At 39.5% G+C, this 23,715-nt stretch overlaps 1 protein-coding gene across 6 annotated transcripts in view; it reads right to left on the bottom strand.

Moving 5' to 3' along the window:
• Positions 1-23,715, bottom strand: part of FAM168A (family with sequence similarity 168 member A) — a 199,644-nt gene that overhangs the window by 57,381 nt on the left and 118,548 nt on the right. For all 6 annotated transcript variants that reach the window (XM_032853139.1, XM_032853142.1, XM_032853144.1 and 3 more), the window contains exon 2: positions 6,484-6,571. In XM_032853139.1, the coding sequence (XP_032709030.1) occupies positions 6,484-6,553 (70 nt within the window). In that variant the 5' untranslated portion in view covers positions 6,554-6,571. The remainder of the gene's footprint in view (positions 1-6,483; positions 6,572-23,715) is intronic.

The following is a 23,715-nucleotide window of genomic DNA, read 5'->3' as shown; positions in this document are numbered from 1 at the left end:
ATTGCCAATGGCGAGTGGTTTGATCAATCGTGCCTACGTAATGAAGTCTCCAAAAAGGACAAGGTTTGGAGAGCTTACAGGTTGGTAAACACATGGAGGGGTTAGGAGAATGGCACCCTTCAGACCAGGCACCGAAGCTTCATGCCCGTTTCTACATTCCTTGCCCTATGCTTGTCTTCCATCTACCCATTCCTGAATAACATCCTTTTATAATAAGCCAGTAATCTAGTGAGTAAACTGGTTTCCTGTGTCCTATGAGCCGTTCTAGAAGATTATTTGAACCCAAGGCAGTGGTTGTGGGACACCCAGCTGGTATCGGAGAACTGTGTGGTATGAGGAAAAGCCCCATAAATTAGAACTGGTGTTAGAATCATTAACTGTGAAGTTATATTTTATTTCCCTCTCAGATTTCACAGAGAATTTCAAATCAGGAGTTTTCCCAACATCTGTTCCCTGTGGCACTACCCCATTACCTCTGAAGCAGATGATACCACAATGCACCTGAACTTCCATTTTTCCTTCTACTACAACTACACTAGCCGACCCCAAACTGCTGGTCAGGAGCAGCCTTCTAGCCCCTCAAAGATGAGGATCCCTAGTCCTAAAACCTCTGAGACTGTAAAACAACCCTCTCAACTAGCTTATCACTGGAAAGAGTGAAAAGAGTACATATTTTAAGACAGATCAGTTTACTATAAGGAAGCATGTACACTTTGAAATCACAAAGACCTCTTTCCCTCATCTTTTGGGAGCAATATACACTGGGCAAGTCTTAAAACCTGAATTAAACTACCAATTTCTTTAACAGTAAAAGACAAGTACTATGAGGTTTATGTTAAGATTGTAATTCATATATAAAAAGTACTTAGCATGTGTTTGCCAAATAATACTCTTTAACATAACTATTGCTATTACTAACAATAACAAAAATTTGCTTTAACGCATGATATTTGGCATCTGTTTACAAATTATCTTACTTGGGTCTTCTATTTCCAGCACTATGGAGGAGAAGATAACCTGAAAATTTGCCTACTACCTAACACCTGGAAAAGCTGGATAAAGTATAAAACATTTCATGTTATATAACAAACATAGGCAGAGTTGAGATTTTTTAAAGAAGATTCTATTTATTTATTTGACAGAGAGAAAGAGCACAAACAGGGGGAGAAATAGGCAGGGAGAGGGAGAAGTAGGCCGAGGGGTAGGGAGAAGCAGGCTCTCTGCTCAGCTCAATAAGGGGCTCAAACCCATGACACTGGGATCATAACCTGAGCCAAAGGCAGACGCTTAACTGACTGAGCCACCCAGGTGCCCCACAGAGTTGAGATTTTTATGAAAGAAAAAGAAATCCCAGGGGTGAAAAATTGAAGAGAAAATTAAAAATCAGGAACTCTCACAGCCAATGTTGAACTGCTGTGGGAAGGTTTTTGGTCTGGGCAATTAAAGGGCTTGATTTTTATAGCCACTGGGGGTGGGAGAGGAGGCTTTAGGCCCTGGAGAGGCCATGAGTTGGAACTCAAATTCCTCTCCATAAAGCTTGGACCTTAGAGGAGTTATATTGTTGTTTAAAAAAAAAAAAAAAAAAGACTCAAAAGTACAGAGAGACAACAGGAAGCTTAGATTTAAAAAAGAAAGTTTCCGTAAGAATTTGGAGCTTTGGCTTGTGTGAAGTCAATTTATTCTACTTGTGTGGGGTTAATTTTCCTATGTGGTCCTAGAATCTGTAGCAGAGAAATTAAAATATAGTTTCAGACTTAGTAGAAACAAGTCTTCCCTCTTTCCCTTGGGAAAGATACTAATTATCTCATTTAATTCTCACAACTATCCTACGGAATAAGTAATATTACCCCAGTTTATAACAGACATTTAAATTTAGGGAGGTTAAGCAGCTTGCCCAAAGTTACCTAGCTATTATTTAACAGAGCTGGGATTTGAATCTGGTTGTTATTCACTCAATCAAAATACACTTACCAAGTTCTACCATGTGCCAAGTAGAAACAAGGTCCATTTCCTTTCCAATATATCACATTGCCTAATCTTTTTTGAGCAAATCAATAGATAAATGCAACCGTTCTCTTCTTTCTCAATTTTAGCAATTAAGTGAGAATGAAGGCAGCCAAGATCACAGGAAACCCACAGGATTCCCCTGGGCTCCGTCTGCCAGAGTAGCTCAGTCCTCTCTGCCAAAGGGACTTAAGTTGCTGAGACACTAAAGAGGGAAGAAAAAGAGCAACTACTCAATGGGTCCTATTTATTGGAATTAATTTTAATAGAATAAACATACAACAATTTTAGTTTATAGTAAATATTTTCAAACAGAAATTTCAAAATATTTATTATTAAGGTTACATAGGATAATAAGGCTGTTGTGATAAACACAAACATATGAAATCGAAAGTTAGTGATAACAGCTGTAATTCTACCAGGCTCAACCTCCAACATATTTCTGAATGTTATTTAGGTTGCTTCGCATTGAGAAAATCCTGATTTACAAATATAAGAAGCTGCAACTACTGTTGTTTTACTTAAATTAACATGCATTCTTAGAAGCTTAAGTTAATACATTGTTCACCTTATGTGTATAAAAATAGTTCTAAGTATTTTCTTAATATTTATAAAAATAGTTCTTTATAAAAATAGTGCTAAATATTTTTAAAAAATCAAATCACATACTTGAGGAATTTCTGAAGCACCACTTTAGTGTTCTTATGTAACAAAGTATGGAACAATCAGAGAAAGAGTTCTTGGAGATCCCTCCAGTTTCAGTCTAGGAAGTTATACAGAATACACAGTAAAGTACAAAGTTATAAGAAGGAATCAGTACGTTCCATTCACTGCTAATGGCTCTCTTCTGGGCCAAAACTCTCTATCTCCCCACCTCCATTCCTGCCATCACAATCATTATTCATCTACTGTTTGAGCATCATTTCCCACTTTTCTCCTTTTCTTTCTTTCTTAATAAAGATTTTATTATTATTATTTTTTTAAAGATTTATTTGAGAGAGAAAGCCAGCACATGCATGAGCAAGCCTGGGAGGAGGAGACGTGCATAAGGAGAGAGAATCCAAGAAAACTTTGTGCCTAGTGCAGAGGCCAATGTGGGGTTCCATCTCACAATCCCAAGATCATGATCTGAGCCAAAACCAAGAGTCTGGAGCTCAACCTAGGCTGCCCAAGATTTTTTTTAAGTAATATCCACACCCAGGATGGAGCTCACAGAGATCAAGAGTCGCATGCTCTTCTGACTGAGCCAGCCACGCGCTCCCCCTAAATTTTCCCCTTTTTCACTCTAGTCCAGCTAACCTCAAGTATTGACAGTATCCTGACCACACCTTCCTACTTCCCCATGTGTTTATACATACTGTTGCCTTCATCTTGGAATACTGTATTCTTTTTTTTTTTTTAAGATTTTATTTATTTATTTGACAGGACAGTAAGAGAGGGAACACAAGCAGGGTGAGTGGGAGAGCGAGAAGCAGGCCTCCCACTGAGCAGGTAGCCCAATGCAGGGCTCAATCCCAGGACCCTGGGATCATGATGCTTAAGGCAGATGCTTAAGGACTGAGCCACCGAGGCGCCCCAACGAATACTGTATTTTTGAAGGTGCATGATATGCTAAGAACCATGCTAGACAATCTAAATTCATTTTCTCATTTACTTCTATTACCCTATTTTACCCATATTTATTTATTTGTAAATAACACTTTAAAGCATTTACTTTGTGCCAGATATTACATGCTCAGTGCCTACACTATCTCATTTAATCCTGATAGCACCCCTAAATCAAAACAGTATGACTCTGACACAAAAGGACACACATAGATCGATGGAACAGAAGAGTCCTGAAATACACCCACATTTATGTATTTATATGGTTAATTAAACTATGAGAAAGGAGGCGAGAATATACAATGGGGAAAAGATAGTCTCTTTAATAAATGGCATTGGGAAAACTGGACAGCTTTTTACAAAAGAATAAACTTGGACCACCTTCTTCCACCATACACAAAAATAAACTCAAATGGATTAAAGTCCTAAGTGTGAGACTGAAATCATAAAACTCTGAAAAGAAAACACAGAGAGTAATCTCTTTGACAAGAGCCATTGCAGGGTCTCCTAAGATACGTCTCCTAAGGCAAGGGAAACAAAAGGAAAAATAAACCACTGGGACTACATCAAAATAAAAAGTTTTTGCACAGTGAAGGAAACCATCAACAAAAGGAAAGGCAATCTACCGAATGGGAAAAGATATCTGCAAATGATACATCCAATAAGGGATTAATATCCAAAATATATAAAGAACTTAGACAACACCAAAAATCCAAATAATTCAACTAAAAATGGGTAGGGGATCTGTCTAAAATATATATAGAACTTACACAACACCCCAAAAATCAAATAATCCAATTAAAAATAGGCAGAAGATCTGAATAGACATTTTTCCAAAGACATAAAAACACACATGGAAAGATGCTCAACATCACTCATCAGGGAAATACAAATCAAAACCATAATGAGGTATCACTTCCTGATAAAGTAAGAAAAACAAGAAACAACAAGGGTGGGTAAGGATGTAGAGAAAAAGGATCCTTTGTGCACTATTGATGAGAATGTAAATTGGTAGACACTGTGGAAAACAGTATGGAGGTTCCTCAAAAAATTAAAAACAAAAATACCATATGATCCAGTAATTCCACTACTGTGTGTTTGCCCAAAGAAAATGAAAACACTAATTTGACAAGATATATGCACCTATGTTTGCTGCAGTATTTTTTGCAATAGCCAAATTATAGAAGCAACCCAAATGTCCACTGGCAGATGAATGGATAAAAAAGATGGGGTGTGTGTGAGTATATAAATGGAATATTTCTTGTCATTCAAAGGAGTAAGATTGGGGTGCCTGGGTGGCTCAGTCATTAAGCAGCTGCCTTCGGCTCAGGTCATGATCCCAGGGTCCTGGGATTGAGCCCTGCATCGGGCTCCCTGCTGGGCAGGAAGCCTGCTTCTCCCTCTCCCACTCCCCCTCTTTGTATTCCCTCTCTTGCTGTGTCTCTCTCTGTCACATAAGTAAAGAAACTCTTTAAAAAAAAAAGTGGGGTGCTTGGGTGGCTCAGTGGGTTAAGCCTCTGCCTTCGGCTCAGGTCATGATCTCAGGGTCCTAGGATCAAGCCCCACATCGGGCTCTCTGCTCAGCAGGGAGCCTGCCTCCCCCTCTCTCTGCCTGCCTCTCTGCCTACTTGTGATCTCTCTCTCTGTGTCAAATAAATAAAAAAATAAAATCTAAAAAAAAAAAAAAAGGAATAAGATCTTATCATTTGCGACAACACGGATGGACCCAGAGAATATTACACTAAGTGAAATAAGTCAGACAGAGAAGGATAAATAGTGCATGTCTTCACTTTATATGGAATCTAAAAAAAATAAAAGAAATGAATAAACAAAAAGCAGAAACAGACTTGTACATACAGAGAACCAACTGATGATTGCCAGAGGGGAGTTTGGTGGGGGATGCAAAATAGGACAGGAGGAGTGGGAGACACAGGCTTCCAGATATAAAATGAATAAAAGGGACAGCAGAGGGATAGTCAGTGATATTAGTGTATATATGGTAACAGATGGTGGGTACACTTGTGATGAGCCTAGCACAACATACAGACTTGTTGAATCAGTATGTTTTACACCTGAAACTAAAGTAATATTATATGTCAACTAGACTTCAATTAAAAAAAAACTTAGAATGAGGAAGAATGAAGGAAAGAAAGGAAGGGAGGGAGGAAGGAAGGATGGAAAGATAGAGGGATGAAAGGAGGAAGGAAGGGAGGAAGGGAGGGAAGATAATACTATCGGCCTCATTTTATAATAGGAGCACCAAGGCTCTGGAAGGTTAAAAAATTTTGCCCAAGACCAAGTAAGGGAGAGAATCCTTCCTGAAAGGATGCTGTCTAAGCTCAGAGCTGAGTTCTTAAAGAATAAGATGAAGCTCAAGGGGAAAATGGCACTCCAGACAGAGGGACAACATACACAAAGAAAAATAGGAAAAGAGCTTGGTATACAGTTTAGGAAAAGGATCAGTCTTCAAAATCAGCAGACCTGGGTTCAAATATCTATTTTTGGTTTTGTTTAATGGTCTCTTACTATGACTATGGCTTTCTCAACTGTGAAGTAGTGATAAGAAGCTGTACCATGAAGGACTGCTTTAAGATTAAAATTAAACATATGTGGAAGTAATCACAGGGCCAGGCCTATGGTAGGTACTCAATAATTAAATGTTACCTCCCTTCCTTTCCCCTAGTTGACAGTTCAATAATGCTTAGTTGTAAGAACTGGACCAGTAAGAACTGGACATATCTCTTCTGTAAGTTGCCAAGCTTTATTGGAGCTTTTGGAGGCTCTGGTAAAATACACCAAAAGTCATTCAGCAAGTTACCTGTAATGTCCTTAACCACCATTTTTCCAAACGAGAACAATTCTCACACCACTCACCTGTGTAGGCCATGTTCTTCGGGTTGCCATAAGGAGCCCCAGGCTGCACGGGGCTATACACTGGGTTCATTGCGGAAGACTGAGAAACCTTTAGAGAAACAAAGAAAACAGCACTGATTACTGACTGCTTATTTTCCCGGACACCAGCTTCCCCTCTATAATCTTCAGTTTATACTCACAGAGAACACATGGTACAGCAGAAAGAGGACTAAACAAAAAGCCGTTTGTTTGTACTTGGCCCTATGCTATACACTTTGCTCATTATACAGATGAACATATTGAGAAGCAGAGAGGAGCTACAACTTGCCTAATGCCAACACAGGCCTTTTGCCTTTCAGTTCAGAATCAGACCCACTATCCCACAGATGACTCTGCTACTAGTATACTGTGTGGCACTGGCCAAGTCACTTCGCCTCACTGAAGTCCAATGTACTGCTGTAAAACCAATTAGTTTAGACTCTGTGAAGTACTTTCTAATTCTAAGGATGCTAGTCCAGGAGCTAGGAAAAGATGCACTTCTACTGCTCACCGGTGGAGCCCAAGAGCCAAACAATGAGCACTATTAGGAACTATTAGGAAGAGAAGCAAGTGTCTTACCAATCCTTTGCACCTGCAGCGGACAAGATACCAGTTACCAGCAGATTTGGAAAAAATAGAAGTTTATTGCCATTGATCTTTTTAATGCAAACAAGGAAACACAGCCAAGATCTCTTTCAAAATTTATCCAATGGAAAGAAATAAACTTGGATATTTGTGTACAGTAAGTATCACCTGCACAAGTGCTCTGTTAATTACCTTAAGGAAGCACATTCTCCATCCTGATTAATGGAAAAATCTGTCATTAAACTCTATTAGCCAGTCAATTTGTCCCATCTTGTTTAGGGAACCATCTCTGATATATAGGACAACACACTTAAAAAACTTGTCTCTACAAATACATTATTTACACTTCATAAAAATCAAACAATTCCCTCCTAACTAGGCTCAAATGATGGATGGGCAATTTTTTAGGTCATTAACTTCTCTTGTAGCACCTCAGGATAGGAAACAAGTCAAATGTCAAGATAGGCAGTGAACAGCTGGCTTGATGACAATTGCTCTGCAATTAATTAAGTCTCACCAGGGTTCTGGAAGGAAAGGCAGAGTAAAAATAGGTTCCCAAGGAGATGAAGGTAGGGCGGTCAAACAGGCAAAAAGGGAAATGTCGCCAGTCAATTTCAAAGGCTAGAACTTCCTGAAATGTATCCAATGGGCAGCCCAGGCAAATCACCCCAAGACAACCAACTAAACTACCACCAGTTGACAAACTGAAACCAGAAAAAAAGTTGAGGATGAAAGTTACAGGAGATAATATATTTCAGCACATCTTAAGGAGAAAATACCCTGGCAGCCACAGTTATCCAAGAATACAGCCAAGTAGCTCTCTAAATATAAGCACTCTCCGAAAGGTACTGGGAGAATTAAGAGAGATGTCAGAATGTCAAAAATACATTGCACACTGTTGGGTGGCATGCAGGGGTAAATGATGACCATGGTAATGTGACAACAACAACAACAACAACAACACCGAAGACTACTTGTATGCTTTCCGTGGCTGGGATCTTTCTTCTGCCCAGCTAGTTCTCTGCTAAATAAGCTGGGGTAAGCAAGGCTATTGAAGTGCTAAGCAGTACAACTAGCTCTATAAACATCTGGTCACTCTCCTACTGAGAAGGTACCTTGTGTTGCTGATTGGGCAAGGTATGAAATTGCTTTTCATAACCAAAGAAATGCATCAGTTTTGGAACGGGTCTCCTGCTGCTCCAAAATGAGGGCCAAAGCCTCAAAAGGAGATCATGCCTGGGCAGCACTCCACAACAGCATCGATCCCAAGCCCAACTCATGACCAACAGAAGTGAGATCTGCCAGGGGTTCAAAACTTAGATTAACAATGTGACAGCCCCATCTGGGAAGCTGCTCACAGGAAGAAAGGGTTCCTAGCTTTCAAGGGAAGGTCAACCTTTCAGAAGAGAATCCACACACTGTTAATAGTTTCAGGGACAGGCTAAAAATGAGTAAGAAGATACAAACTCTACGATCAGGCAGATTTAGGTTCAAGTCCTGGAACTGCCACGGATCAAATGTGGGACCACAGGCAAGTCCACTGACCTTCTGAGCTTCAGTTTCCTCTAGCTTCAAAATAGAAAAGAATATTACAGTAGAGTTGTTGTAAGATTTTTTTTTAAAAACAGATTTGTTGAAGTATAATTTACATATAGTGAAACTTATCCCTTTCAGATATACAATTCTGTGAGCTCTGAAAAATGTATAGTCATATAAGAACTCCCCTACGAGTAAGATATAAAGCATTTTCACCACCCCCAAAAATTCTCTCATCTTTGTAGTCAATACCCTCCCACTGATTCCCAGCCTGTGACAACCACTGATCTGTTTTCTGTTGTTCTATATATACAACATATATCAACTTTCACGTTACAGATGAAAAAAGTGAGGCTGAGGAAAGGCAAATGAACAGTCCAAGGTCACAAAGCAAGTAAAGGCAGGGTCAAGACTAGTATCCCAAATGTATCAAAGACCTAAATGAAAGAGCTGAAAATATAAAACTCATACAGGAAAGAAGAGAATAAAGGCATAAACCTTTGTAACCTTGGATTTGGCAATGGCTTCTTAAATATGATACCAATAGCACAAACAACCAAAAGAAAAAAAAAATCAACAAAACTAAAAACTCTGCTTTTAAGGGCACCGTTAAGAAAGTGAAAGACAGCCCACAGAATGAGAGAAATTTGCAAATCATTAACAGCTGACCCTGTAACAATGCAGGGGTTCTGCCCCAACCCCTCTGCAGTCCAAAATTTCATATAACTTTTGACTCCCCAAAAACCTAACTACCAAGAACCTTCTGTTGACTGGAAGCCTCACCATAACAAACATTCAATTAACACATATTTTATATATGTATTACATATTGTATTCTTATGAAAAAGCAAGCTAAAAAGAAAAAGAAAATGTTATTAATAAAATCATAAGGAAAAGAAAATACATTTACAGCACTGTATTGTAAAAAATCCGTGTGTAAGTGGACACACAGTTCAAACCTGCGCTGTTCAAGGGTCAAATGTATAGGATAGGGGATTCGTATTTAAAATATATAAAGAATTCTTTTTTTTTTTTTTTTAAGAATTCTTAATTCAAGGGGCGCCTGGGTGGCTCAGTGGGTTAAAGCCTCTGCCTTTGGCTCAGGTCATGATTCCAGGGTTCTGGGATCGAGCTCCGCATCGGGGGTCTCTCCTCAGTGGGGAGCCTGCTTCCTCCTCTCTCTCGGCCTGCTCCTCTGCCTACTTGTGATCTCTGTCTGTCAAATAAATAAATAAAATCTTTAAAAAAAAAAAAAAAGAATTCTTAACTCAATAATAAAAAGGCCACTAATCCAATTAAAAAATGGGCAAAGGATCTGAACACACATTTCTTTGAAAAAGTTATATAAGTGGCCAATAAGCAAATGAAAAGATGCAAATCAAAACCAAATCAGATACTTCACATACACTAGATGGCTACAATCAAAAAGATAACAAGTAGTGTTGGCAAGGATGTGGAGAATGAAACCTCATATAATGCTGGTGGGAATGTAAAATGATACACCCCTTTAGAAAAAAAAGTCTGACAGTTCCTCAAATTGTTAAACATAGAGTTACCACAACATCCAACAATTCCACTCCTAGGCATATACTACAGAGAAATGAAAATGTTATGTCCATATGAATGTTTATAGCAGCATTATTCATAATAGTCAAAAGAGGGAAACAAATGTTCAACTGGTGAATGGATAAACGGAGTATGGTACACTGATACAACAAAATATTTGTCAATAAAAAGAAAGGTGTTGATATATGATATACAACATGAATGAACCTTGAAAACATTATATTAAGTGAAAAAAGTCAGTCACAAAAGACCACATATTATGTAATTCCATTTATATGAAATTTCCAGAACAGGCAAACCTATAGAGATAAAAGATCAATTAGCAGTTGCCTAGATTAGTTCATGATACATAAAACCTAGTAACTTCCAAATCCACACTTTCTCACAATAATTATTATAACACTCGACCACACATCCATACTCACACACACCCTAGTTCCTGAACATTTCTCCAAATCCACTATACTCAAAACTAAACTCGCCATATTTTCCCAGGCCCATTCTTCCATCCTGTATTGCCTGTCTCAGAGTTACTGACAATCCATCCACCTAGCACCTAAGAGAAAAACATATATATATATATATATATATATATAAAATCCTAAATTCCTCCCACTCTTTCATACCTGATCAATCAGCAACTCCCTTTCTCATTGCTATTGTCTGTTTTAAGTTTTAAAATCTCTTGTCTAAACTACTACAACAGTCCCAAGAGGTCTCTTTTTCCAAAATTTCATCCAGTCTACCTCATCCCTGATATTCTTTATTAAAACACAGGTTGTATGGGTTACCCTCTTCAAAGGCTTTGGGAATAAAATCCAAACTCCTTCACACGGTATACGATATTCTTTATGCGCTCTCTGGGATGGGGCTCGGGAATCTATGTTCCCAAGGAGATCCTGAAGCCCAAACAGTCTGAAGACATTGCCTACGACTCTCCTTCCCAAATGCAATCTGTCCCACATAAGCCTGATAGAGGAACAGCAGTGAACAAGAACAATATTCCTACCTGCATTTGAGTTGGGGTTGAAGAAGACATAATTTTCTAAAAAGTAAAATATATTGTATATCAGATACTGGTAAATGCAATAGATAAATCCACTGAGGGCGGTGGACAGAGTGCGCTGAGGGGAGAGAGGGCAATTTTTAAAATAGCTAGGGAAAATGTCATTGAATGACATCTAAGCAATGAATAAGTTGAAGAAACAAAACATACAACTGAGAGGAAACTGTCCCAAGTAGAGGAAACAGCAAATGCAAATGCCCTGAAGTGGAGCCATGTATGAGAAACAGCATGGAGGCCAGTTTAGCTGGAAAGCAGTGAAACAAAGAGAAAAAAGTAGACAGTGAGACCAGAAAGGTAATGAGGGTCTAGTCATGCCAAGCTTTGCAGGCCAGTATAAGGACTTTGTTTTTTTATCGGAAATGAGATAAGAAGCCACTAGAGTATTTTGAGCAAAAAAGGGACATGATTTGACTTCATTTTAAGATTACTTTGACTGTTGAGCTGAGATGGCAGGAAAGCAAGAGTTCGAGAAGAAGGGAGATCAGTTCGGAAGCTGTTTGAAATAATTCAGATGAAAGATAATGGTGGCTTCAAATAGGGTGGCAGCAGTGGTGTACTGGTGGTGGGAAGGAGTCCTATTTTGGATATATTCTGAAGATTTAGGCTGACAAAAATTACTAATGGACTGAATCTGGAGTATGAGAAGAAGGACATTAAAAATGACTCCAAAGCTAACTTGAGAAACTAGAATAATAAAAATGCTACTTACTGGGATAAGAACTATGAAAGGAGCATGTTTGGAGTAAAAAACAGATATTTGAATTTGGACTTAAATTTGAGATACCTAAGAATTCTCTTTACGGGATGCCTGGGTGGCTCAGTTGGTTAAGCAGCTGCTTTTGGCTCAGGTCATGATCCCAGCGTCCTGGGATCGAGTCCCACATCGGGATCCTTGCTCATCAGGGAGCCTGCTTCTCCCTCTGCCTCTGCCTGCCATTCTGTCTGCCTGTGCTTGCTCTCTCCCTCTCTCTCTCTCTGACAAATAAATAAATAAAATCTTAAAAAAAAAAAAAAAAGGAGTAAAAAAAAAAAGAATTCTCTTTACAATGGTTGATACACACTGAGCATTCTGTAGGGGTTAACCATTACCGCTATTATAAATATTACCTCTATTACAACTACTATTTATTGAACATCCACCATGTGACAGGTACTATGGTAGGGACCTACCTTATCAAATCCCTATAAGTCTCAAAAGGTCACAGTGATCTTGCAAAACAGGTATTATTTTCACTGTATTTATAGTTAAATAAACTTAAGTCCAGAGAAATAAAGTGAACTATCCAAAGTCCCATTACTAAGAATTGAAAAAGTCAGTTTCATAGCCAGGTCTGTCTAATCCCAATGTCCAAGCTATTTCCACCGAGATAGTTCAATTTCCCAGTTTCCCAAACCCAGCACTAGATTTTCCTCTGGAATGGCAGGCTCTGAACCCTTCCCTTTAACTCAGAGTCCCTTGTGCTATGCTTGGACCGTGATAGATCCCACCATGGAGGCAGTTCATATCTATCAGCTGGGTCCCTTCTGGGCACACATGGTCAGTTACAAGAGAATAAAAGTACTGTCTGCCTGACTTCTACAATCTCAGCTGCCATATACTACCCATCCAATGTAATTTCACTTCTTAAATAAGGAAAGTGCCCTCTGTGCACATCCTGCCTAGCTATCTCTCCTGAGCCAAATATGGAGTTGCTTCCTGGGGCTGAACCATAGCAAGCCTACAATTATTGTGCCAGCAACCACCCAAAGTCCTTGTAAATCTCAACAATGCCTTATAAGACCTGACCTCACATGCCCATATCTCTGATCGCAACTCCTACCACTAACCCTTAGCTTTCTCCACTTGAATCGCAATGACCTCCTTGTTTCCTGAACATACCATGCAAGCTTGCATCTCAGGATCTTTGCACTTGCTCTTCTCTACACCCAGAATACCCTTCCCTCAGATATCCAAATGGCATACTCCCTCACTTCATTCAAGTCTCTGCTCAAATCTCACCTTATCTGAAATGACTTCCTTATTAACTTAACCACCCTACCTAAAACAGTTGTTATTCCATGTCCCCTCATCTACTTTACCTTTCCTACTGACACCTAACACTACCTGATATATTTTCTTGCTTATTTATTTATTCTCTCCCCCATTAGTGTAAGTTCCACGAGAACAAGGATTCCCTTTGTCTTGTATGCACAGTACCCAGAACATTACTTCACACATAATGGACACTGAATACATAGTAGTTGAATGCATGATGAACCATCCTTCATGCTTCTCCAAAAAAACAACTAAAAAAGCTTCAAAGTGTTTGGCACTTCTTGGCATATCCCAGTAAACTACCTGGCTCCACATCTCTCCAGTATTTAAATCCGATGTCCACAGAAACCTCCACTGATAGCTCACCTCTCTAACTGCAGAACCAGAAGTGGTAAGCCAGGCAGTGGAACAACAGTGAAAGAGAAAACAGAGGTCCTAAAAACTCTCCTCCTGGTGGAATTAGCTTTCATTCCCAGACTCTTCTGTAAGTGGCCTGCTGCTGCCCACCAAAAACACATGAACTATTTCTTTCAAACCAACAGCAAAACCCATGAGCATAAAATGACCAGGAAAAAAAACAAACCCATGTATTCAGGATGAATACTTGGAAATAGTATATGCACAACAGGTTGCAGTGTTAGGAATCAGTGTTGTGGCTTGCAAACTACTTTAAGTTTTTCAAAGAATCTTATAAAGCGTTTATACCTTACTGAATTTTTAACCACTATTTCACTTGATCCTTTGAGGTAAGCAATGCAAGGATTATTAATTTCATTTGACAGATAAAGAAATGAAAGCTCAAAGGTTTAATTCACATTGGATGGATACTGTACAGAAAAGAGAAAGATGGTGTCTGCCCAAAGGAGGTTAGAGTCTAACTGGGCAATTCCTAAAGCTCTGGAATGCTTAAACTGCTTAGCAAACCCTCTCCCCAAAAAGCAACAATAAGTCAAAACCAACCAATTTGTACCTCTGAAAATTAACCAAAGGCATACATCAAATTGAGAAATGTCTATCTGAGAAAAATTACTGAACAAGGGCGCCTAGGTGGTTCAGCTGGTTAAACATGTGACTCATGATCTCAGCTCAGGTCTTGATCTCATGGTGATGAGTTCAAGGCCCACAATGGGCTCCACACTGGGCATGGAGCTTACTTTAAAAAATAAGAAAACAGGGCGCCTGGGTGGCTCAGTGGGTTAAAGCCTCTGCCTTCGGCTCAGGTCATGATCCCAGGGTCCTGGGATTGAGCCCCGCATCGGGCTCTCTGCTCAGCAGGGACCCTGCTACCCTTCCTTTCTCTCTCTGCCTGCCTCTCTGCCTACTTGTGATCTCTGCCTGTCAAATAAATAAATAAATAAATCTTAAAAAAAAAAAAAAACCAAGAAAAGAAAAGAAAAGAAAAAGAAAAATTACTGAACCATACTAAGAACAGGGAAAATCTGTAGCATTTTATCCTAGGGCTGCCCCTATCTCCCAACCCCTAGCTCCCTGGGAGTAATTCCATCAGAGCAGGTCCGGTCAGGCCAAGAGGACGACTGGTGCCAGAGTGGGCTGATTTAATGTGAAGCTGAGCATAGCAAATCAGCTCTGGAGATTGCCCAGCATCACTGTCAAAAACAACAGAGGGACAATCTGGGGAACAATAGTAAACAATCCAGGAAGGCTACCACTGTAGCTAGACTAAGGTTAGAATACTAGTCAGAGCAGGTTAACAGAGCAGACGAATGACAAATTTACAAGGGAATACAAGGGAACAAAAAGCCATAATGAGTCTTGATAAGACCGACTATGGGATCCCTGGTGGTAAGACTTCACTATTGCTAAGGAGAAACTGGAGGGGGTCCTAGCTATCTACTGACTCTATTTGAATGTAAGGCCTTGAACACACTGAAAGTAAAGGTTGGAGCAGAACTGTAAATTGACTGAACTCTGAATGCATTCTCCAAATGATAAACAGATCCATTAGCAAAGGGTAGATTCCCTGGCCCAGGGTTTAAGCCAATCATTGACCACTAATCTATCCTGACCCAGGGGTGACTTTTAAGAAGCCAGCTTTAAATATTAAAACAATAATTTTAAAAATATGACCAGAAAAAGCTAATTTCATGTTTAAATCATTAAGTATTCATGGTTTTTTAAAAAAGACATCAGTAGTCACACACTGCAAAAAGACAGATACTATAGAATAGTCTAAATAAACAAAGTCACCTAGCCACAATATCCAACCTCCATGGCAGAAAAATCTGAATTAAGAGTTGCCACAATATATTATCTAAAACATGTAGTTTTGATTGGTGCTAGCAAGATGGCAGAGACGCAGGAGATCTAAATTTCATCTGGTCCCAAGAATTCAGCTAAATAGTTATCAAACCATTCTGAACACCTACGAACTCAATAGGAAACTGAAGAAAAGAATAGCAACAACTCTAGGAACAGAAAACCCGACCACTCCGTGGAAGGTAGGATGTGCAGAGAAGTGAATCCTAGGGGATATCTGGGAAGCTAGATCGCAGTGGGGAGGGAACCTCCATCAGCCGGCTACAAGCAAGTGATAAAGCAGCAGAGCACAAAATCAGAACTTTCAGAAGTCCGCTCAGCTAAGGGATGTCACTCCAGTGGATAGGCAGGGGTAAGGGTGGGCGGTGGGAATCCTCGCTGGGGACAGTATGGTCTTAGGACCCTTGGGGTCACAGAAAGACTGAGGGTCCCTGAGCGTGACAGAGCTCCCAGGTATCAGAGCAAGAAAGCCAGCTGCAAAGAGTGAGCCAAGGAAAGGGATCTCAGCTCAGGGTTGCCATAAACCATGATCTGTGGCGCAGTTGGGCTACTGCTCTTCAAGCAGCAGACCCAGGGAGACTCCCCTTCCTCCCCTGGAGGAGCAGCATGGGAGTGCACCACAGGAATCTGCTGGGTTTGGAGACTCCAAACAGGGCTGTGTGCCAGAGATAGAAACACTCAGTCAGGGGCACCTGGGTGGCTCAGTGGGTTAAGCCTCTGCCTTCAGCTCAGGTCATGATCTCAGGGTCCTGGGATGGAGCCGTGCATAGGGCTCTCTGCTCAGCAGGGAGGCTGCTTCCCCACACAACCCCTCGCCTGCCTCTCTGCCTACTTGTGATCTCTGTCAAATAAATAAATAAAATCTTAAAAAAAAAAAAAAAGAAAAAAGAAACACTCAGTCACAGGCTGGTTGAGCACAGAGTGTGGATGGAGACCAGGGAGACAGGAGTGATTGACGGCTTTTCTCTGAAGGGAACTGAGGAGTGGGGCCCCCAGCTCTCGGCTCCTCTGGGCTAGAGACTGGGAGGCCACCATTTTCATTCTAGTCGTCCAAAGCTGTAAAGAAAGCTTTCAGGCAACGAAAGCTACCAAGAGCAAACCTGAGCAGATTACTTAGCCTGGCCCCTGACAAGAGTGGTTCAATTCCACCTGGACAAAGACATTTAAGAATCGCTGCAACAGGCCCTTGTCCCAGAAGATCAATAAAAACATCCAGTCAAGACAAAGTTTACTGATCAATGAGAACTACAAAACTCCAGCACTAGGGGAATACAGCACATAGAATTCATGGTTCTTTCCCTATGATTCTTTAGTCTTTCAAGTTAATTTTTAAAATTTTCTTTATTTTTTTCTTCTACTTTGCTATTTTTTTCAATTTTTCTTCATTCCTTTTCCAACCAACTTATCAATTCCTTTTTAAACATTTTTAATTTTCATTTTTACAGCCATATTCTATTCCTTTATTGTATTTAACCTTGTTTTTGGTATATAGATATGTTTTTCTTCCTTTAAAATTTTGGGATGCAGTTTCTTCTAAAACACCAAAATATATCCTAAATCTAGCATATGGCTTTGTTCTATTCACCAGTCTAATCAGGTTCTCTCTCTTTTTTAAAATTTTCTTCTTTCTTTTTTCAACCAACTTCTTATTTTATCAATTCATTTAAAAAAATCTTTCTTAGGGCGCCTGGGTGGCTCAATGGGTTAAGCCTCTGCCTTCGGCTCAGGTCATGATCTCAGGGTCCTGGGATCGAGTCCCGCATCGGGCTCTCTGCTCTGCAGGGAGCCTGCTTCCTCCTCTCTCTCTCTGCCTGCCTCTCTGCCTACTTGTGATCTGTCAAAAAAAAAAAAAAAATTTAAAAAAAATTTAAAAAAAATCTTTCTTAATATTCATTTTTACAGTCATATTCCATCCCTTCATTGTATTCACCCTTATTTGTGTGTGTGTGCGTGTGTGTGTATGTTTTTCTTTTTTAAAATTTTAGGAAGCAGTTTATTCTAATAGACCAAAATACACCCAAAATCTAGTGAGTGGTTCTGTTCTATTCATCAGCCTGATCACATTCTTTTTTGTTTCTTTGTTTCTTTCTTTTCCCCGTGGTATCGGGTCTCTTCTGAATTCTTTAGTGTACATTTTTCTGGGGTTGTTGTTAACCTTTTAGCATTTTGTTCTCTCATTCATCTGTTCTCTGGACAAAATGACAAAACAGAAAAACTCACCTAAAAAAAAAAAAAGAACAAGAAGCAGTACCGATTGCTGGGGACCTAATTAATGTGGACATTACGAAGATGTCAGAATTAGAATTCAGATTGATGATTATAAAGATACTAGCTGGGCTTGGAAAAAAACAGAGAAGATATTTTCTGGAAAATCCCTTTCTGGAGAAATAAAATCTAAGTTGAAATAAAAAAGGCTATTAATAAGGTGCAATAAAAAATGGAGGCTCTAACTGCTAGGATAAATGAGGCAGAAGAGAGAATTAGTGATATAGAAGACCAAATGATGGAGAATAAAGAAGCTGAAGAAGCTGATGGGGCGCCCCAGTGGCTCAGTGGGTTAAGCCTCTGCCTTCGGCTCAGGTCATGATCTCAGGGTCCTGGGATCAAGCCCCACATCAGGCTCTCTACTCAGCAGGGAGCCTGGTCCCCCTACCCACCCCCCCACCTACCTCTCTACCTACTTGTGATCTCTCTCTCCATGTCAAATAAATAAATAAAATCTTAAGAAAAAAGAGAATAAAGAAGCTGAGAAAAAGAGAGATAAACTACTGGATCATGAGAGGAGAATTTGAGAAATCAGTGATACCATAAGACGAAACAATATTAGAATATCTGGGATCCCAGAAGAAAAAGAAGGAAGGGGGGGGGGAGAAGGTATACTGCAGCAAATTAAAGTGGAAAACCTCCCTAATTTGGAGAAGGGAATGGTCATCAAAATCCAGGAGGCACAGAGAACCCCCTCAAAATCAATAAAAATAGGTTAATACCCCAACATCTAGTAGTAAAACTTACAATTCTCAGAGACAAACAGAAAATCCTGAAAGCAGCTCGGGACAAAAAGTCTGTAGCTTACAACGGTAGAAACATTAGATTGGCAGCAGATGTATCCACAGAGACCTGGCAGGCCAGAATGGACTGGCATGATATATTCAGGGCACTAAAACAAGAAAAGTATGCAGCCAAGAATACTATATCCAGCTAAGCTGTCATTGAAATATACAGAGAGATAGAAAGCTTCCAGGACAAACAAAAACTAAAAGAATTCATGGTCACCAAACCAGACCTATGAGAAATACTGAAAGGGGTCCTCTAAGCAGAGAGCCTAAAAGTAACACAGACCATACAGGAACAGAGACAGTATACAGTAACAGTCACCTTACAGTAAATACAATGGCACTAAATTCATATCTTTCAATAGTTACCCTGAATGTAAATTAGCTAAATGCCCCAATCAAAAGATAAAGAGTATGAGACTGGATAAAAAAACAAGATCCATCAATATGCTGTCTGCAAGAGACTCATTTTAGACCCAAAGACACCTCAAGATTTTTTTTTTTTACGATTTTTTATTTATTTATTTGACAGAGAGAGAAATCACAAGTAGGCAGAAGTAGGAAGAGAGCCAGGCCGACAGAGAGGGAGAAGCAGGCTCCCTGCTGAGCAGAGAGCCTGATGTGGGCCTCAATCCCAGGACCCTGGGATCATGACCTGAGCCGAAGGCAGAGGCTTAACCCACTGAACCACCCAGGCACCCCAAGACACCTCAAGATTTAAACAGAGGGTGTGGAAAATAATTTACCATGCTAATGGACATCAAAAGAAAACTGGAGTGGTGATCCTTATATCAGACAAATGAGATTTTAAGCCAAAGACTATAATAAGAGATGAGGAAGGACACTATATCATACTGAAAGGGTCTGTCCAACAAGAAGATCTAACAACTGTAAATATTTATGTCCCTAACATGGGAACACCCAATTATATAAGCCAATTAATAACAAAATCAAAGAAACACATTGAACTTTAACACTCCCCTCACTGAAATGGACAGATCATCTAAGCAAAAGATCAACAAGGAAATAAGGGATTTTTATGACACACTGGACCAGATGAACTTCACAGATATATTCAGAACACTCCATTCCAAAGCAACAGAATACGCCTTCTTCTCTAGTACACATGAAACATTCTCCAGAATAGATCACATCCTGGGTCACAAATCAGGTCTCAACTGGTACCAAAAGATTGGGATCATTCCCTGCATATTTTCAGACCACAATACTTTGAAACTCGAACGCAATCACAAGAGGAAAGTTGGAAACAGCTGAAATACATGGAGGCTAAAGAGCATCCTACCAGGGGCACCTACGTGGCTCAGTTGTTGGAAGAATTTCTACCAAACATTAAAGAAGAATTAATACCTATTCTGCTGAAGCTGTCCCAAGAAATAGAAATAGAAGGAAAACTTCCAAACTCATTTTATAAGGCCAGCATTATCTTGATCCCAAATCCAGACAAAGACCCCATCAAAAAGGAGAATTACTGACCAGTAACCTTGATGAACCTGAATGCAAAGATTCTCACCAAAAAACTAGCCAAGAGGATCCAACAGTATGTTAAAAGGATTATTTACCACAACCAAGTAGGATTTATCCCTGGGTTGCAAGGTTGGTTCAACACCCACAAATTAATCAATGTGATAAAATACATTAATAAAACAAAGAATAAGAACCATATGATACTCTCAATAGATGCTGAAAAAACATTTGACAAAGTACAAAGCATCCTTTCCTTTTTTTTTTTTTTTAAAGATTTTATTTATTTATTTGACAAAGAGAGCACAAGTAGCAGAGAGGGAGGGGGAAGCAGGCTCCCTGCTGAGCAGAGAGCCTGATGTGGGGCTCGATCCCAGGACCCTGAGATCATGACCAGAGGCAAAGGCAGATGCTTAACTGACTGAGCCACCCAGGCGCCCCCAAAGCATCCTTTCTTGATCAAAACTCTTCACAGTATAGGGATAGAGGGTACATACGTCAATATCATCAAAGCCATCTATGAAAAACCCACAGCGAACATCATTCTCAATGGGGAAAACCTGAGAGCTTTTTACCCGAAGGTCAGTAACATGGCAGGGATGTTCACTATCACCACTACTATTCAACACAGTACTAGGAGTCCTAGCCTCAGCAATCAGACAACAAAAAGAAAGAAAAGGCAACCGAATCGACAAAGAAAAAGTCAAACTCGCAGTCTTTGCAGATATGATACTTCATGTGGAAAACCCAAAAGACTCCAATCCAAAACTGCTAGAACTCATACAGGAATTCAGTAAAGTGTCGGGATATAAAATCAATGCACAGAAATCAGTTGAATTTCTATACACCAACAGCAAGACAGAATAAATAAGGAGTCAATCCCATTTACAACTGCACCCAAACCCATAAGATACCTAGGAATAAACCTAACCAAAGAGGTAAACAATCTGTACTCAGAAAACTATAAAGTACTTATGAAAGAAATTGAGGAAGACACAAAGAAATGGGAAAACACCTCATGCTCAAGGACTGGAAGAACAAATATTGTAAAAAGGTCTATGCTACCTAAAGCAATCTATACATTTAATGCAATCCCTATCAAAATACCATCAATTTTTTTCAAAGAAATGGAACATATAATCCTAAAATTTGTATGGAACCAGAAAAGACCCCGAATAGCCAGAGAAATATTGAAAAATAAAACCAAAGTTGGTGGCATCACAATTCTAGACTTCAAGCTCTATTACAAAGCTGTCATCATCAAGCCAGTATGGTACTGGCACAAAAACAGACACATAGATCAATGGAACAGAATAGAGAGCCCAGATGGACCCTCAACGCTATGGTCAACTAATATTCAACAAAGCAGGAAAGAATGTCCAGTGGAAAAAAGACAGTCTCTTCAACAAATGATGTTGGGAAAACTGGATAGCCACATGCAGAAGAATGAAACTGGACCACTTCCTTACACCACACACAAAAATAGACTCAAAATGAATGAAAGACATCAATGTCAGACAGGAATCTATCAAAATCTTTGAGAAGAACACAGGCAGTAACCTCTTTGATCTCAGCCGCAGCCACTTCTTCCTAGAAATACTCCCAAAACCCAGGGAAGCAAGGGCAAAAATGAACTATTGGGACTTCATCAAGATCAAAAGCTTTTGCACAGCAAAGGAGACAGTCAACAAAACCAAAAGACAGCTGACAGAATGGGAGAAGATATTTGCAAATGACATATCAGATAAAGGGCTAGTATCCAAAATCTATAAAGAACTTATCAAACTCAACACCCAAAGAACAAATAATCCAATTGAGAAATGGGCAGAAGACATCAACAGACATTTTGGCAAAGACGACATCCAAATGACCAAAAGACACAAGAAAAATTGTTCAGCATCACTTGGCATCAGGGAAAAAGTCAAAACCACAGTGAGATACCACCTCACGCCAGTCAGAATGGCTTAAATTGACAAGTCAGGAAATGACAGATGTTGGAGAGGATGCAGAGAAAGGGGAATCCTCCTGGACTGCTGGTAGGAGTGCAAGCTGGTGCCACCACTCTGGAAAACAGTGTGGAGGTTCCTCAAAAAGGTGAAAATAGAGCTACCCTATGACCCAGCAATTGCACTACTGGGTATTTACCTCAAAGATACAAATGTACTGCTCGAAAAGGGCACGTGCACCCCAATGTTTATAGCAGCAACGTCCACAACAGCCAAACTATGGAAAGAGCCTAGATGTCTGTCAACAGATGAATGGATAATGAAGATGTGGTACACACACACACACACACACACACACACACACACACACACACACAGGAATATTATGCAGCCAACAAAAAATTGAAATCTTGCCATTTACAACAACGTGGGTAGAACTAGAGGTTATTATGCTAAGGGAAGTAAGTCAGAAGAAGACAATTATCATATGATCTCATTGACACATCGAATTTGAGAAACTAGAAAGAGGATCATAGAGGAAGGGAGGGAAAATGAAACAAGATGAAACTGGAGAGGGAGACAAACCATAAGAGACTCTTGATCTCAGGAAACAAACTGAAGGTTGCTGGAGGGGAGGGCGGTAGAAGGGGTGGGGGGGCTGGACCATGGACATTGAGGAGGGTATGTGCTATGGTGAGTGCTGTGAATTGTGTAAGACTGATGAATTACAGACCTGTATCCCTGAAACAGATAATACATTATATGTTAATAAAAATAAATAAATTAAAAATAAATACAACATGTAGTTTTCAACAAACAAAAAAATCATGAATCATCCAAAGAAACAGTGAAGAGTGCCCATTTACCAAGGAAAAAAAAAGATGATTATAAATACTAACTCAAGGGGACCCAGATGTTGGGATCAGCAGAGAAATATTTTGAAATGGGTATTATAAATCGTGCAAAAAAGAACCAAAGGAAACCATATTTAAAGAATTAATTGGAAGAATGATGATAATTCAAATAGAGAATATCAATACACAGAAATTATTAAAAAAAAAAAAAAAGAACCAAATGGAAATTGTATTCTGAAATGAAATATTCAAGGGGGACTCAACAACAAATCTGAGCTGGCAGAAGGAAAAAATCATCCAACTCAAAGATCAATATAGATTATGCAATCTGAAAAACAAAAAGAAAATAGAGTGACCTGTAGGAAACTCAAACCAACATATAAGTAATGGGAGTTCCAGAAAGAGGAAAGAAAAATATTAGCAGAAAAAATATTTGAGGATATAATGACCAAAAGCTTCCCAAATTTGATTTTAAAAACAAACATTAAACTACATATCTAAATAATGAACCCCAAATTGGCTAAACAAAAAACATCCATACCTGTACACATCATAGTAAAAACTGCAGAAAACCAAACAGAAGTTTTTGAAAGTAGCAAGAGAAAACAATTTATCAGATAAAAGGGAACAACAGGATTAACAGCTCACTTCTCATCAGAAATAATGGGAAGCTAGAGGCAGAGGAATGATATATAAAATGTGCTGAAAGAAAAAAAGCAAATATCTTAACCAAGATTTATAACCCCCGTGGAATGACAGAAGAGCCTGCACAGCCAAAGCAATCCCAAGAAAGAACAAAGCTGGAGGTAACACA

Source organism: Lontra canadensis, unplaced genomic scaffold, assembly GCF_010015895.1.
Source record: "Lontra canadensis isolate GAN:19392208 unplaced genomic scaffold, GSC_riverotter_1.0 scaffold7, whole genome shotgun sequence".
Taxonomy (NCBI): Eukaryota; Metazoa; Chordata; class Mammalia; order Carnivora; family Mustelidae; genus Lontra; species Lontra canadensis.
The sequence above is the reverse complement of the archived record's forward strand: the minus strand, read 5'-3'. Positions and strand labels throughout refer to the sequence as shown.